General features: G+C 36.0%; 1 protein-coding gene across 2 annotated transcripts in view; it reads left to right on the forward strand.

Annotated features, from left to right (window-relative positions):
• LOC128858402 (beta-1,4-mannosyltransferase egh) overlaps positions 1-18,240 on the forward strand; it is a 44,858-nt gene extending 26,618 nt beyond the window's left edge. For both annotated transcript variants that reach the window (XM_054094659.1, XM_054094660.1), the window contains exons 2-4: positions 11,381-13,173; positions 15,385-16,043; positions 16,988-18,240. In XM_054094659.1, coding sequence (XP_053950634.1) covers positions 12,373-13,173; positions 15,385-15,957 — 1,374 coding nt within the window. In that variant the 5' untranslated portion in view covers positions 11,381-12,372 and the 3' untranslated portion in view covers positions 15,958-16,043; positions 16,988-18,240. The remainder of the gene's footprint in view (positions 1-11,380; positions 13,174-15,384; positions 16,044-16,987) is intronic.

The raw sequence follows: 18,240 nt of genomic DNA on the forward strand, positions 1-18,240 counted from the left end.
AACTTACCCTTATTGCCATTTATTCTCACTATTGGTCCAACTCCATTCCAAGGAAATGATCCTCAAACTTATTTTTTGTATCCCGGGAGTTGAACTCCTAGTTTTTTCACGATAAAAAGAAGTCTTCCCATCAGGGCCAATCATATTAATTTTAGTTTCGTCCATAAAAAGTATTATTTTCCGTAATTTTACGTCTTTACTTCTATGCGAAAGACAAACGTGCCTTGATATTTATTATTAATATTTTTTGTGTGGCAGTAACGGTTTTTTTCTGCTGACACATCCGTACAATTTGTTGTTATTAAGGCTTCTTCGCTCAAGCTTGCTTGATATATTCGGGCTATAAAACGGTCCACTTACTTTTCTTAACGATGGCTTTGCACTGCTGAATTGTAGTCTTTCGCACAGGCGTCTTTCGACCTTTTTTCTTTTAAGCATATATTTGTCTGTACTAATATGTGACATGGTATTGTATACCGTTTTACGTGAACAACTCATTATTTCTGCAATTTTCGTTTGTTTTGTACCTTTTTCGTAAAGAATCGAAATAATGTTTTTCTTTTGAAGTGAGCAGTGCCGTCCCAGATATTCCCACTTTCGTACCCAAATTATTATTTTTTCTATTATAAAAAAGAAGAATCTACTAAAAAAATTTAGATCCACTAAGGCTGACTGAACATTTTAGCCAACAAAGCATGTGACTCGTTTTAGCGTTCCCACGACAGTCGGTTCTACGTAACCGGAACGACGCAGATTTATATCCGGCCAAGGACTGTCACTTCAGCAGCATTCCCCGTATATGCAAGGGGAATGCTTATGCTATTACAACAACAACAACTTGTTTTAGCGGACAAAATCTTGGCACTCGTAAAGTTATTTTGTAGATAGTCTGTTATCTCTGTGTTCTCTTAGTTCTAAAGCTTAATAGAACTTTGATTAATGCCTCAAAGGCCGCCTTACCGAAGCTGTCCTCGTAATTAGCTAATAGTACATGTTGAAAAGTGTATTTATGAGAAAAGACGTGTGTATTGATTTAAACGAATTTTATTATCAAAACTACATTTTTTTCTTCAAAGGGAATGTTAAAATTTCTATACAAACTTTGGTTATTATTGCAAAATTAGTACCCTCTGCTTGACGTATGTATGTATGTAAATGCATGCATTCTAATTTTATGACCCCACGGAAATGTGCCGCGTTGTGAAATTACGCGTACCTGAATCAAAATAGTGCAATCTAGCCTGCAATAAATACATAAAATTAGTCAATATAATTGCTAATATACCGACTTGTGTATATGTACACCATTTTCACGGTGCATACACTTGTGCATCCATTTCGAATGCGAGCTCGATAAGCAATTATTCATTCGATTCGTAAAATTTCCATTAAAAGTAAATCGATCAGACTGAAATACGATCACAGATAGCTCGCATTTTCACACGACAGCTTAGTAGACAGATTGTCGAAACGTAGGTATGTATGTAGTTAAAATACAATGATTCATTAAGACTTGAGAATTCCGTGTATAGCTCTAATACATTTAAATATATGTATAATCGGACGGTAGCAATGCATAAGTAAGCACATTTGTATATGTTTAGAAATTACTTGACTTGTTCCATACTTCGTTTGTTTACGATCGCACTAACAAATTGCTGCAATAAAATCTACACACTTACATAAATGTATAACATAATCTTCTCTGGTCATTTAGTTAACAAATCAGACAGTTCGCAAGCAAACAAAGTTGTATGTATAACACAGACATATATGCACATACTTCTACGTACACTGAAGAGCAAAACTGTAACAAAATGTAATACTTTCTATTTCAACACATTTTTTTTTAGACATGTTTTAACAAATCAAATATTTTTTATGCATAACTTTATTGGCATGTATGTACTCTCTCTCTCAAACCGGTTTGGTGTCAATGCAACAACAACAACACTAGTAGCAAGCAATAATGCAAATAAAGACAAATGTTACAGTTTTGCACTCAACCCATTTTTTATTTTTTACAATAAATAAAATAAATATTAATAAAATGTCCAATATCCTTTGGATTTTTTCAGCTCGTGGATACGATTGGGCATACTTCGTGTATACCTCAAGACAAAGTCAGTCGGAATAGCATCCCATACATCGCGTGTTCGCTCCCACAGCTCATTAACTCCACTGGGCGGACTTGAATATTCGGCAAGCTTCGATTTTACATGACTCCATAAATTTTCGATTGGGTTCATGTCCGGTGATTGTGGAGGCCACTTCAAGTTACGAAATTTTTGGCGTTGCATCCAATTTTGTACAACATGTGCGGTGTGCTTAGGGTCATTGTCTTGCTGAAAAATTACTTTTTCAGCAGCAAGACCCATACTTTCCACTACACCCGGCAGATTTTGTTGCAATATGGCCAGGTATTCCTCTTTCCGCATTATACCGTCTATTCGTACTAAAGGACCCACACCATTTTTGGAAATGCAGCCCCACACCATAATGGAGCCACCACCATGTTTTACTGTCTGCTTGATGTGATGTGGCTGGACTGCATTTGGGTCTTTAACCCAATACCAGGCCCGACCATCTGACTGAAATCGATTGATTTTGGTTTCATCAGACCAAATAACCTGCAATCGTTTTGAAATTCTATGAAAAAAGGTCTTTTATAATCCATTTATAAAGACGTACCTGATCCCAATCTTCAACTGTCCAGCTTTGGTGAGCCGCAACAAAATCCCGCCTCAACCGCACATGTCTTTTTGTCAGCATTGGCTTGGTTTTCTTCTCTGCTGCCTTTAGCCCCAGTTTTGACAGGCTGCGCCTGGCTGTCCACTGACTGGCATCAATATCCAGCATCTTTAGTGCTTCTTTGGGAGTGACCGCCTTGCTGCTTGTTACCAAATTTGCCAGATGGCGGGCATCGCGGTCGCTTATCTTCCTTGGCCCGGCCTCCTTTGTTACTGGGAACAGCGTCTGGTACATTTTTCCGCAGCCTTTGCAGCCATGTGGCTCACTTCGAATTTTTTAGCTATTTTTCTTATAGACTCGCCCTTCTTCAGCAAATCAATTATTTGGCGTTGTACTTCCCGATTTAACATTTTGTCTTATTCACGGTCACGTTTATAATAATTAAAAATCCACCAAATATATAATTACGAGAAAAATAACGGAAAATTTGAAAATTAAGAGTGAGTGCAAAACTGTAACATTTGTCTTTATTTACATTATTGCTTGCTACTAGTGTTGTTGTTGTTGCATTGACACCAAACCGGTTTGAGAGAGAGAGTACATACATGCCAATAAAGTTATGCAAAAAAAATATTTGATTTGTTAAAACATGTCTAAAAAAAAATGTGTTGAAATAGAAAGTATTACATTTTGTTACAGTTTTGCTCTTCAGTGTACATACAAAACTATGCACAGATAGTATGATGGGACCAGCACAATGCATCAGAACGAAATTTGTTCGCTGCTTCTTGCACTCCCACTCCCTTGAGTTAGCTCGGCCTCTCTTTCCACTTTGTACTTGCACTCGTAGGTGCCATTAAGTGAGTGTAACTTGAACAGGGAAATAATCAAATTATAACTGCAGCGCACACAACTTCTTTTAATACAACACAGCTTCTGTTCAAAAAGTACTCGGAAATTGTCACTTAAGTCAACATTTTTCTGTTTCTATTTTGGTACATCTTGGAATAAAAAAGTCATACGCTGCTTTATTTTGCTGACTAGTTTTAACTTGTGCTCATTAGGTTAATTTATATCAAACCATATATAAAGAAACAATTCAACTAGAACGGTAAAAGTCGTGATACGTAGCAACCCATCTGCAAAAGAATACTAGGTAATTTAGCGAATTACTTGAACTGCATTAACGCAAAAAAAAAATTCAGTTAACATATATAAGCGGCTTAAGTTGAACGCTCTTACCTATGCTTCATCAAATTAATATTGTTGCAAGGTAAAAAATAACCCTGGAAAGGGCTTGAGAAAAATCAGTTAAACGTCAAACTGCTGTAAACACAAAAACAACGAAACGAAATGGAGCAATCAAGTAAAGTTGCGTTGCATAGTTTTTTTTCTTTATTAAAATATAAAATAAGATTTGATTTATATTTTAGAATGTAATAAATATATTTACCAAAAATTCTTCTCATTTCGTTTGGTTTTCATTCACAAATTTCACAAGCAGACCAAACAGTCGACACCAGTGTTGTAAAGTAACTATGTATGTATAGCGTTTTTCAGTAAGAGCGCTTCAACTTTTGAACTTTTTTGAATAAAACACAAGCGGTTTGACTTTTTTAACTAATTTTTTTTTTTTATTATCGAGTTTGAACATATACATTTAAGTATGAAATTCGATTTCTTTTGCATGACCACCGCGTGCACGTTTTACGAAGTCCAATCGTTGAACCCAATTTTCGACCACTCTTTTGCATAAATCGGCCGAAATTCCAGCAATTTCGCGTTCAATATTGGCTCTGAGCTCACAAACCGTCGCCGGCTTGTTACTGTAGACCAATGACTTCACATAACCCCAAAACGGGACGGCTTGTTAAATGGACCGTAAAATGGCCGTAATGCTCTTAAAGTAGCAGCAACAGAACGACTAGTTTCATAAAAAATTGGCACGATTTGCAATCGTTGCTCAAGTGTGTAGCGTTACATGATGAAATGTATACTAATGAAGTTTACAAATGACAAGCGAAAAATAAAAAATATTGCGTCGTTCGCCCTCCCTATCGGAAAAAAGTTGAAGCGCACCTATTAAAAAACCCTATATATATGTATATGTAGATTATAACCTAGTTCGAACGTTCTTTTGCACAGTCGGTTAGAAAAAAATGGAACTTCTGTAAAAAACAACTCTGCTATTGTGAATGGATTTTGGCGCAATACTTGTGGAGTAATATCAGTTGTCAAATCTTTATTGAAATTTTTATTTTACTTATTTATTTATTTTTTCTTACATGGTGTATGGTGAACGCTACCAGGGTAGTTTTTGTACCTAGAAGGAAATTGTAGCTTTTCTTTTGTAACGTAATAACGACCTTACAATAGCGTGAGAATGCAACTAATATTTGGTTTAAGGGTTGAGACGAGTCAAAGTGCGGCTTGTACCGAGAGCGGATTTTTTTTAACAGTACAATATTGTTGTTGCTAAAGGCATCATAACTAGTCACGAGACATGGATCTATACATTTTAGATCGAAAAGATTCATCCGATTCTCAGATGATCAAAAATCAAAGTTCGAAACAACACGGGATTTTTTCACCACGACAAACACACTGGCCCATGCATGGCATCTTGTAAATGATTAAATACCATTCCGCAAGCTCTGTATCCACCTATCTATCATCTGTATTCCATTCAGGAAAGCGCTTTGAGACTATGGAGGCGATAAATGAGAGTGCTGGGCAAGTACAACAACTTGTAAGGTCGCGAGATCCTTCTGTATCTTCCAAAAATGCTGCAACTCTCGATTGTTGTGGGTGTCTTACCAGGTAGTAACCGCTAGGCATCCATACAGTAAGACTTATCATTACTTCGAATCTCTTTCGCGACAGCTGTCTGGAAAGTGAGGTGGAATCGTCTTAGCACCTTTTCCAAAGATATCTTGCTTTCACGATATTTAGATTTAGACTTAACATTGTTAGCTATTCCGCTACACCTGCGGAAATAGTAGGTTTAGATATGATCCTCCTGTAAGATTTCATTAGCGGTACGAGAGGGTTCACACAACCCTAACTAATCATTGTTCGGTCATTCACTCCTTACCTATTCCTCTTTCTTGCTCCCCCTTGCCTCCTTCAATGGTACCATAATGAACAAATTTATAATTATCGTCCAAGTAAGCCCTCTTACCCTTAGAGACAACCATCTTACCTTGAAGGAGCGGAAAGCAATTACAAAAATGGGCAGATGAAAAGGTTTTGTAAGATTGGAAGAAAGTTAGAATGGAGATTACTCCTGAAGGAAATAAAATAATTACCAATGAATGATTGTACCACCTAAAATTTATGGGAGAATTCTCCGGGTACTTTTTGAACAGAAGTACATACATATGAATTTGTTGTTGCTGATACTGCTCTTCAAATGTGTTGGAGAAGTTAATTTATTATTGTGTTGCGTTGATATGTGCCATGTTTCTCCTCCAATCTGCGAAAAGTGCTCGCCCAACAACAGGGGGTATTTTTACACTTGACTATTTAGTGCACCTCCACTGGAGTGTGTGGCTCATTTACCCAGCGGTGGGTGGCACTCATTGGAACATTATGCGATAATGCTGTTATCGAAAGGGTGTGCGAGTACAGCACTTCTTTTTTTATATATGTATATGTATTTTTTATACAATATATGTATGTATATACATATATATATGTATATATATACATATATATGTGTGTGTGTGTAAATATATATTGTTTTTTGTGTTTATGTTCATATTTTAAGGTATTTATTATACAATACTATATTCAAATATCGATATGGTTGATGGCACGATATGGCACTGAGAACTTTGATTTTTCGAGTGTGCCAATACTTTTTTGACGCACTGTATTTGATAATTTCCTTAGGTTTTAGAGCCATAAAACGTCGTCATGCATAGGAAGGCTCTTGTTAGTTAAGGCTCTTGGCTCTGCTTACGTATTTACGTCATGTCATACAGATTAATTTATATACCATTTTTCGTGCAATTCGGGCCACGTTAACCGATGTTTTGTTTCCTAGAATTAAAGAAGGTGTTTTACTTACTGCCGTCGTAAATATTTCGATTAATCGGACGATACGGTGCTTTGACGCCATTATACTATTTTTTCTAAGGAAATATTAAGAGATAATGCCAACCACTCAGAGACGATTCAAGAGTTGAAACATTCAATCTAAATTGCCATTGATAAGATAAGTGGCAAAGCTCACGCAAAAGTACCAAAAAATTTCGTTGACAGAATGGGTTACCGCAAAAAAGTGCTTCCAATAAATTTGTATTCAATGTTCAATGGAAATTTTTACTCTTTTCAATAAACAAAAATAATACCTATTTGTAAAATATTAATGCGTATGTTATTTATATCTAAACTAATTTTTAATCATAAGATGGATATGCAAAATCTGATGTACAAAACCAAACCATCTTCCGACGTTGCGCTTCCAAGTAGCCACCAGTTTCCTTGCTTTTGTACGAATGCCAATGCTTTTAAGCTTAGAAATTGCTTCGTATTCTTCTTCGTATTTCAGAGAGCAAAGTTGATATTTGAATCATGCACACTCTGCAATAGTAGAAACGTCATTTCTGTGTAGGCCAGCGGGATAGAATTTATCAGCCTGTTGGACCTTGATCGACTACGAATTGTGACGAAATGGTTACCCCACCGAATGAAGCGTGAAAATTTGTGGCGTGATTTTTTCGCACTTTGGCTTCCGGTTTATTTTCATTTGAACAGGTTCATTGTGTGGAGCTCCTAAAGCATATTCTGAGCTGCGTGCACATTTACACGTAAGCCACTTCATAGCCGACAAACGCTTCTAGCCTTCAAGCCGAATAAATTGGAGAGATTTTACTGAAGAAAGAGCAGTAATGGTAGCCGTGAACAAACGCTGGTCACCGCGTAGATGTCCATAACTCTCCAATGGCTTTCCATATGGGTGAAAAATATTTATATTTGGTTGTGTGTATGTGTGATTGCATATGTGTGTAAGAGAGTTGCATATACATACATGTGGATGTGTATTTTAGATGACAAAATTATTGCTTTCTATTTCGTATAGCACTGTTATCTTGCAATATTTGTTACTGGGGCAATCACATAAAGCGATTATAAAGGGACAATTAACTGAATGGTATGATAAGAAGACATCTGGAAACAGTAAATATTAAATAATATATATCTACATCCATGTATGGTGGTTAATCTGAAGCATTGTTTTTCGATTTTCTCATTTCATATTCGTGCAATTTTATTTTTTTCCAACCTGAAATAATTTTGATGCCGATGCCAAAGCGACGACGCTAATTGTGGTGATTCCAAATTCGATGGCCATTTTGGGCATAAAACATCGAAACCACGTTGGCCGTTTTTTTTTTTTTTTTTTTTTTTTTAAAGAATACCCAGACTAGGAGTTCATTAAGAGATTTCGATTGACGAAATCCACTTTCTTACATATTTCTCATTATGTTCTCCACCAAACCTAGCAGAACAACCACTTTTTCTGCAATGCAATTTTTGCTTATTTTTTTATTTTTTCCGAAAATCCTTTCTCTCACAAACCACAATATTTACCATTTGTTTCCCTCAACAGCCGGTTGTGTCAGTTTCTCTTCTATTCTTTCTTATGTTAAATAAATATTTAACCAATTATGGAAAAAATTAAATTTAAATTTAATCCTGTTTCATAATGCTCACATTAGCAGGCATTTAAGAGTATGACCCTTAACCTGGCAAGCCATAGCCAACCATAGTCATAATCAACGTCAAGTCAAAAAATACACGGCTCATTTTATTATAAGAACATGAAGCAATCCCACATCAAGCAATCCCGGCTGTCATGGGAACGAACGGCTCTTCACCAAACACCGCACTTTTCTGTTTTGCACTTTATTTTAATTTGACAGCTAACATAAATATGTGTTCATAATATTGTTATTTAATATTAAAAAATTAAAATTTAATGCGTTTAAAAGTCTTTAGGTGGCTGCTTTTTACGTCTAAAGCTTATCAATCTTCTTTGAACCGTAACTCCTTCTAAAGTATCAAGGCATTTTAGGCCTCTTTTTTTTAAACCATGTAAAACAAATTACGAACTTTATGAGCCATTTAGATTCTCGACATCTTCACGACCCCTGCACCCTTCCCGCAGAATCCTCTTTGGTTTGGTGCCTTCCGAAAAACTGTATCAATCCAAAAGCTTTCGAAATACAAACACGAAACTACTTCTTGCAAATTGGAAGGCCTTATTTGCTGACGCATCATAGAGAATTGATAGCAGATTGATTAAAGTGTTGTTAACAATGATGACATTTTTCTGTTTTTACCGGCGAGGCCACAGCAATTTGAAACGCTTTCGTAAGCCAAAGATAGAAGGCACATTACATTGGCTTAGTCTCTCTCCAAGCAAGTCTACAACATCAACAACAATACCATCTATTAAGAGATATTTATTATGTAAGAGATATAGAACTGAAAAATCAAATTACCCCGGGACGAACCTCAACATCCCGGAACTACTTTAAAAATATTCCGAAATCTCGCGATCACATTTTTTCCGCTTTTGTATATTACAAACAAGCCGATGGCCTTTGCAAAAGGCGATGCATCAATCAATGCAATAAAAGCTAAACACACAATCCAACAAAGGTGCAATGGCATCTGTATTGGACCAAATCAATCCTTCGCAGCCTCAAATATAAACAGACAGCGAAAGTTTAACTTCGCCAAACAGAAGAATAACCTGACTTAAGTGAGCAGACCGCTCCGCTAAAGAACTGAAAACCAAACAAAAAACAAATGGTGTTGCAAATTATAAGAAGTTTGTTTAGGCATTATTTTGCTGATGAACCAAATAATCGAAGCTTATACAACTAATATTCTGCACAATAGGACCCCTGAGCGTCAATATACCGCTAGTAGCGGTCCTTCCACTGCAGGAAACATGTTTTAAACTCATCCGCCGGAGTCGCGTTCAATTTGGCTGTCACAGTTTTTTGGATCGCCTCGATGGAGTCGAAAAGCCTCCCCTTCAGCTTTCTTTCATCTCCTGTGATACAATTGTCTAAAGTATTATCCTGTTCGTCACTTTCCAATACTTCACGACTCTTTTCCACACGCAATTGCTTTTGTTCATCAGTCAAAACCTTTGGAACCAATTTGGCACACACTTTACGCATTTGAAGTTTTCCGGTCACGATTTTCTGCACATTGTAATAAGTTAAATTTAACTCTTCACTAATCTCCCGTAGACTAGCACGACGGTCAATGTTCAAAAATTCACGAACCCGGTACACATCTTCGTCTGTTTGCGTCGTCGAAGGCCTTCCAGATCGCTGTTCGTCTTCGACGTCCACCCGGCCTTCCTTGACCGTCTTGCGCCACCGTTTTACCTGGGCACTGGACAGAGATTGGTTCACGTAAGCCTCCTTGAGTAGCCCAATGGTTTCGGTACTCGTTTTGTTTAGCTTTACACAAAATTTGATCGAGTAACGTTGCTCCAACGATCGCTGCATTTTCGCCACTGCAAAATCCTAACACACTTTTAAAACAGCTTTCACGCGCGGAGCGATGTTGCCAGCGAACTGGGACCGGTTTCTAGTGGAAGGGGAAGGTCCAACGATCATTTTCCCCCACCAGCCGATTCGGTTGATCGCTTGGCAGAGGCTCCGCGCGGGAAGGCTCATTACTTTTCAATCAAACCCTGTATGTCTAAATTATTGCATTCCAATTAGCTTGAAACAATGTAATTCAGATTACTCGAAAGATACCGATAAAGTAATAATGGCCATGTGTGCGAGTTTTTTTTATCTACTTTATGGTTAACACTTGTACTCTTTTCGGTTAACTGTGTAAACATTTAAAATCAACGGACGCGTTTTTAATCAGATTTTGATATTGCCAAGTCCATGACAACACTGCTATCATCGAAAGCCCAACTCTGAAGAGGTTTTTACATACTAGCTAGAGGTCTCAATCCCGAAGTCCCGAGGTGGGAGCCTTTTTTAAATTCCGAAAATTCAGGCATTGTTGGTACAATTTTTTTACGTCAGATGCAATTAATCAAAATTTACGTCATTCCTTTTGAGGAAAGATAAGCTTTATTTGCAACATTGGTTGAGCTTTAAGCATTTGTCACACCTTTGTTATGAAACAGCTGAGTTTGTATTTGACGGAGAACTGTATTTTTAGAGTGGGAAATATTTTATATAAAAAGCTTAAATTTTATTGTAGTAAACTTTAATCGGCTATAAAATTGCATACCAAGAAGTTTTTTTATTAAGAAGTTCCAAGTTTTGATAACAATTTCTTTTAAATTTGTGCAATTTTTGTGAATTTTTTACAAAGTTTGGAAAATAAAATGGAGCTCAAGTGTAGGTGTTACACTTTTTTAACAATGATGTTAAAAAAAACAATCATCGTTACAGGACAGTTGCGCAATCCCGGGACTACAAAAACAGATCTCGAAAATTAACATCCCTAGTACTCCCATTTGTACATAAATCTGAGATGGCCGCGTCGAAATCAAATTATTGATAAAAAAAAACAATATATATAGTGCACATATATGTATACATTGCTTTTTTATCAATATATGTATATATATTGTATTTTTCAACACAATTTTTTAAATACACTATTAAATAAATTAACTCTTTCATTGCAGGAATGACATCATATTTCAACACAAAAACCGTACGATATGCTTGATAAAAACACAACTGTCACCCAGCACTTTATATGAAGAGATTTAAAAACGATATCGATAATATGTCCGAACCTTGCCGACATCTCGACCAGACAGAAGCACACGAGGAACATTGAAATTGTAAAAGCCAAAAAACTCAAAAACCCCGTACAAATTGGATTGTGTGTCGCGATCAAAAAACACAAAAAAAATAGAAAAACTCACATAAATGATAGAAAAAAACAAATATTTCGACAAAAATCGAATTCGACAACTCTAATAGTTAGAGTTACCCAATAATTAGATTTGTAAGCCGAATAGTTAGCGAACTATAAGCTAAGATTTGCACACCCGTAACGCGAATGTGACTCGATTTCTTCGTTTGGTCAGCAAACAAAAAATTATCAGCAGGCACAAATTTAAGTAAACTCTAAAGGCGACATTTTTGTTAACAAACCAAAAAAGAAGTAGAAAATTAAAAGCATAAAAACACAATCACGTATGCACTTAAGCATTTAAAAAACGTAACTATCGCACCAAAAATAACCACAAACAACAAATAGTAAATAGGGGCAAAGTATATAAACACATATTCAAAAATAGGCGTATGTACGTACAGAAATAACGCCTGAATATCTTAACTGCAAGCACTTGAAACTTAAGCAAAAAGAACTTAAATCCCTAGCTAAACAACTAAGTAAGCAACATAGCAAGTCAACAAGTTGTTAACAAGCAATTTTGTACATTACAAATCGCGGTCATTTAAACCTCATTCACATACACAGATCCGTCTCAGCAAACAATATAGTATAACAGCAGAAGCAGCAATAATCAAAAAGAATAAGAACAAGAAGAAGAAGAAAAAGGAAAGCAGGAGAAATATTAAATAGCAAATTATTAACAAATTTAATAAATATACGATATACGCCGTCAACAACACCATCAACATCGGCAACAACAGCAGAAACATAATGAACTCAAGCACAAAGCATCTGCTGCATTGCACACTCCTTATCATTGTGATAATAACATTTGAAGTATTCTCTGGTGGTATTAAAATTAACGAGAATTCATTTACGCTCGTTGATCCATGGACTGAGTACGGCCAAGTGGCCTCCGTACTTTTGTACTTATTACGATTCCTTACTATTCTTACGTTACCGCAAGTATTGTTTAATTTTTGCGGTCTCGTTATCTATAATGCCTTCCCCGAGAAGGTGGTGCTAAAGGGTAGTCCAATTCTGGCGCCATTCATATGTATACGCGTAGTGACGCGCGGTGACTTTGCCGATTTGGTTAAGTCGAATGTGTTGCGCAACATGAACACTTGTCTAGATACAGGTTTGGAAAATTTCCTCATCGAAGTGGTCACGGACAAGCCAGTTAATTTAGCACAACATCGACGTATACGTGAGATAGTCGTGCCGAAGGAGTACAAAACACGTACCGGTGCATTGTTCAAGTCACGTGCTTTACAATATTGTTTAGAGGATGATGTGAACGTGTTGAACGACAGCGATTGGATCGTACATTTGGATGAAGAAACTTTGCTTACCGAGAATTCGGTGCGTGGTATTATTAATTTTGTATTGGACGGCAAGCATCCATTTGGACAGGGTCTCATCACCTATGCCAATGAAAATGTGGTTAATTGGCTAACTACGTTGGCGGATAGTTTCCGTGTGTCGGATGATATGGGCAAATTGCGTTTGCAATTCAAATTGTTTCACAAGCCGTTGTTCAGCTGGAAGGGCAGCTATGTTGTTACGCAGGTAAGAATCAATCCTAAACTAGAGAGAGTGTGTGGGTAAGTTTTATAATGACTGGATGCAAAGCCCGAGGGATAATACTAATATATATATGTAGAGAGATGTTATTTTACAATAGTTCCTTAGTTCTTCTTAAAAATGTCATCCAGAGGTATGATCAAGAAAACAAAAAAATAATGGCCGCCGTGTGCGGGTGGCAGAGAGTGGAAAAATTCAAAATTCCAAAAGCGAATTAATCAAATCATGAATTTTGGTGCAAAACCTACTGAGGTACTCTATATTTTAAAAAATTTTAGCACATTCTGGGACTGACTGTTTTATAATTTATATGAATGCACGGCAATACCATCAAGGTGATCTAGCCTTTTTCTGCCTAGTGATTTCTTAAGAGATTGTTTAAATGATATCTCAGGCTACAGTGGCCTGTAAAGTAAACAGATAAAAACCTTGATTCTACTCTGCGGAGCGAACGTAGCTTATCAGAAGTTCCTCTATGCGGAGTTAGGAATTGTTTCGAATTTTAGAGACATTTTGCCCCTTTTTGGCTAGTTGATCAGCCATTTCATTTTGCTCATATCCGTCATGTCCACGAATCCAACCTAATAATACTAGATCTCTAGGTTCTAGTACTAGTTCTTGAAGTTCTCTAACGGCCTAGCACTGTCACTCAAACAGCGTTCCCCAAATTTTTAAATACGACACATTGAAATATTTAAACCCCTCTGCACCCAACCTGTCGAAACAGCAAGTTTCGTAGGCCTACCGTTAGATAAGCTAGACGATGATGATTGGTGATCTACACAACACTGACATGGTTCAGTGTACTGTTACAACAACAACATTTAAACCCCTTTTTTGAGTGTACCGTTCGCCCGTTTTGTCTTAGTGGCATCTGACATGTAGGCCAAAATATACCTCCAAAGCTAGGGAATTGAAATCTGGCACCTATGCATAAATTGTATTTAACATACGTTTGGTGAAAAGTGGTAGGTATAGGAAAACTGCGCGAAGCACCTCTCATATAAACTGAATTTTCCAAATCACTTTTCGACGGAACCACAAATGATGTGATACAGTTACACAAATTGGCAAAACCTCTCTTTTGGTGGAAAGTGGTAGATTTTAGAAAAGGGGACGTAGCAATTCCCATACCAACTGAAACCCTCATATCGATTTCTCTGGAACCTCTTTTGCTAAACTGAAATTTCATTAAATTACATAAGTTACGAATGCCGTATTTAAGACGAAAAGCAATAGGTATTGAAAAAGGGGGCGTGGCATCTCCCATACAAACTCACGTCACATCCTGTGTGCAAAATAAAGGAATCGACGGAAATTTCAAACTATTAAAACAATTTTATAGACAAAATGTATGTAGACTATTTTAACGCATTGCATGATTCAATTGAAATTGAATAAAACCTACTACTTACAGTGATAATAATTTCGGATGGTGTAGAGATTCGAACCTACGTTCTCTCTGAATTCCGAATGGTAGTCACGCACCAACCCATGCAAAAATTCAGCAAAATTTTAAGAAAATTTCGAACTTTTTGCTTAGAATTTTTAATTTTATTTACTGATATGCAGTTTTATAACTAATTAAATTCTAGCGTAACAAAGTGGAAGTCTGAAGTTGCTGAAAATTCCCGTTTTTTTGTTTTACTGCCAGTATTATATCTAACTTTTGGCATTATCGTTATCGATAACTATAGTTTGGCAGCTAAGAATGGCAAACTGTGTAGATATTTCTGTTCCCTAACGTTTTGCAAGTCATCATGAATCGTTTAAATTGTGAAAATTTGCTTTGAAAAACAAAAATCTGTTCGCGAAGCTCATTTTAGATTGTAATTGTGACTAAGTACTTTGACTATGCATGGGCACCTTATATTTTGAGTAATAAAAATGTGGAATAACAATGTATACATATATGTAAGTACATACAATGCATCCAGTTTTTATGAAAAGCTTTTTTTTTAGTTTCGTATGCTCCTTATATTCCTAGAATTGTGTTTCTTGGATTACCGATGTTTCTTGCCGTACAAATATTTTAAACAATAGTGTAGTTTAGAAAAATTTCTGAAATATAGTGAAATACAAAAATATATTGTACTAAAATCATAATTCTAATTTTCTGATTTTTCCCCCTTTAATTTTGTATGCTCGCACATATTTCTCAGCATTTAACAAATCTTTTTCCTTATAATCTTCCAGGTTTCTGCTGAACGCCAAGTATCCTTCGATAACGGCATCGACGGCTCTGTAGCTGAGGACTGTTTCTTTGCCATGCGAGCCTTTGCCCAGGGTTACACTTTCAATTTCATCGAAGGTGAAATGTACGAGAAGTCCCCATTCACGCTGCTCGATTTCTTACAACAACGCAAACGCTGGTTGCAAGGCATATTACTCGTCGTACACTCAAAAATTATACCACTCAAGCACAAACTCTTGCTTGGCATCAGCGTCTACTCGTGGGTTACCATGCCGCTATCCACTTCGAACATTATTTTTGCCGGCCTCTATCCAATACCATGCCCGAATTTAGTGGATTTCGTGTGCGCTTTTATTGCCGCCGTTAATATATATATGTATGTATTCGGTGTCATAAAATCATTCTCGCTGTATCGTTTTGGGCTACTAAAATTTATGGCCTGTGTATTGGGCGCCGTTTGCACCATACCAGTGAATGTGGTTATCGAAAATATTGCCGTAATTTGGGGGCTATTCGGCAAGAAGCACAAATTCTATGTGGTGCAAAAAGACGTGAGAGCAATGGAAACTGTTTGAGTGGAGAGCGGAGAGTTTGCATCACCTTCACATTGCTTCAGCACTCTCTTATTAGCTGTCGCTATTAAAGCCACAAAAGCGTAAAGGTGAGTGAGGAGGGGGGGGTGAAACCAAATTAAAAAGAAGTAATAATAATAAATTCATAATTATTCGCGTACTATTTTTTATCTCTTTTCTTGGGAATTAAAAAACGAAACTAAAAATTCTAGTATACTAATGTGCGGTAATTGTAATCGGCAAAATTAATACCGTAAAATAACACAGGTCTGCAAAAAAATGGGTTCGGAATGTTCTATAAAAGTGTAGTGTCATTTCCGAAGTAATTTTTTGCGTAGAATCCGAATCCGGGGTTTAAATTGCTCTATCACGTCAGGACTTTGAGATATCCTAACCTAAAAGTGCAAAAAACGCTGTTTTTGCCCATTTTTGAGGTTATGGAGGTTATGTAGCTACGAAGATTTTGCTCTTGATAAAAAAGTAGACGTGGTATTTTAAATTATAAGTCTCCCTCTTTTAAATGCCGTTGAGCTTGCTCAAATATCTTAATTTTTCACTGAGATATCGCATTTTGAAGTCTCCACGTTTGTTTTTTGTGCGACTATGTAATCGACCGTATCACGTCTCATGTTATCTCAATGGATTTTCGAATATCGAAAAATTCACAAACATGAAAACTTCAAAATGCGATATCTCAGTGAAAAATACTATGTTTACTTCTTTTTTATGAAGAAAAATCTGCGTAGCTACATAACCTCAAAAATGGGCAAAACAGCGTTTTTTGCACTTTTAGGTTAGGATATCTCAAAATCCTGACGTGATAGAGCAATTTAAACCCCGGATTCGGATTCTACGCAAAAAATTACTTCGAAAATGACTCTACACTTTCCTAGAACAAAACGTTGTTGACCTGTGTAATTAGTAATTATCACCGGAGCTTATGATTTTTATCCCAATACAATTTTTAAACCTTCATTACTTTTTGCAACTAAATTAAATACATTTATTTATATGTTGTTTGTTTTTCATTTAGATTGTGCTGCCCAGGACAAATATACTACAATTACCAAAAAAATCAACACATATGGTGCGATACTTTGCTTATGCGTCCTTTGCTCTATGCCATTGTAGCCAGCGTCCAATTAGCCGTCGCGGTCACCAGTGCCATCGCCTGGACACCATTATAGTTGATATTGCTGTTGCCAAAAAACAAATCTCCTGCGCACTTTTCACCTTTTGTCAAATCCTCATGAAAACTTGAATGAACAAATGCGAAATCACGCACAGACGCTCCTCTACCCAGCACCACCACCAACACTACGAACACCATCACGCAAACAGCACAAACCCATTTACAAAATTAGTTCACTCACACTTATAGCATAAATATCATTATAGTTTATATATACATATATACATATATTTTACATACAGTAATTAGATCTAAATTTGTTTAATATTATCACATGTTATGGAGAAAGAGTTATTGCATCAGTTGTGTGTGTATAGTCAACTAATAATGATGTTGATCTGGTGATGATTAAAATGTTAATTTTGTTGAACAATTCTATCAGACCCTAAGTATTTACTTATATATGTATACAGAAGCTTGCAACAAATATTTGTAAAAACTAACCGTAGTGTAACTTCTAACCATGAACTACTGTATGTACAAGCAGACACCGTTTCACGAAAAAAGCGCACATGCGAATTGGTTTCGACATAAAGTGTCTGACCCAAAAGACATCTAATACATCTACTTCGAACACATTACCCCACTCTCTTTTATAATTTTGTATAATACAAAGTTTTATTTTCTCTTTAACTAGTTTGAGTTACTCTATTGTAATTTTTTTCCCCACAAAAATTTAATTATTTAAGTCAAATATAGTTAAAAATTAATGTAGCAAAAGTCGTAAATATTTTTAGTTTAAAGTACAATACATAATCTACAATATAAGTTAAAAAAATACATCCCAATTGTTGCAAGCATAGAAAAAATTGAAAAAGCAACAAAAACACACTGTAAAAGCTTTAACAAATTGAATGAATATTTATGTACATATTATTTTCTATATGTTTTTCTTTTTTATATACTTATACAACCTCTTATTATTTTTGTTTATATATTGTCTCATTGTCGCATTAGTTGTAAGCCTAAAACAAAGTGAAGCAAATTATTAAAATCATCATCTTCGACAAAGTTAAATTACATTAAATTGTTAACACGCATACAATACAAAAAGTAAAAATTAAATAAAACAACAACAAAGTATTACCATGAAA

The sequence above is a fragment of the Anastrepha ludens genome, chromosome 3, assembly GCF_028408465.1.
Source record: "Anastrepha ludens isolate Willacy chromosome 3, idAnaLude1.1, whole genome shotgun sequence".
In the NCBI taxonomy this organism is placed as follows: Eukaryota; Metazoa; Arthropoda; class Insecta; order Diptera; family Tephritidae; genus Anastrepha; species Anastrepha ludens.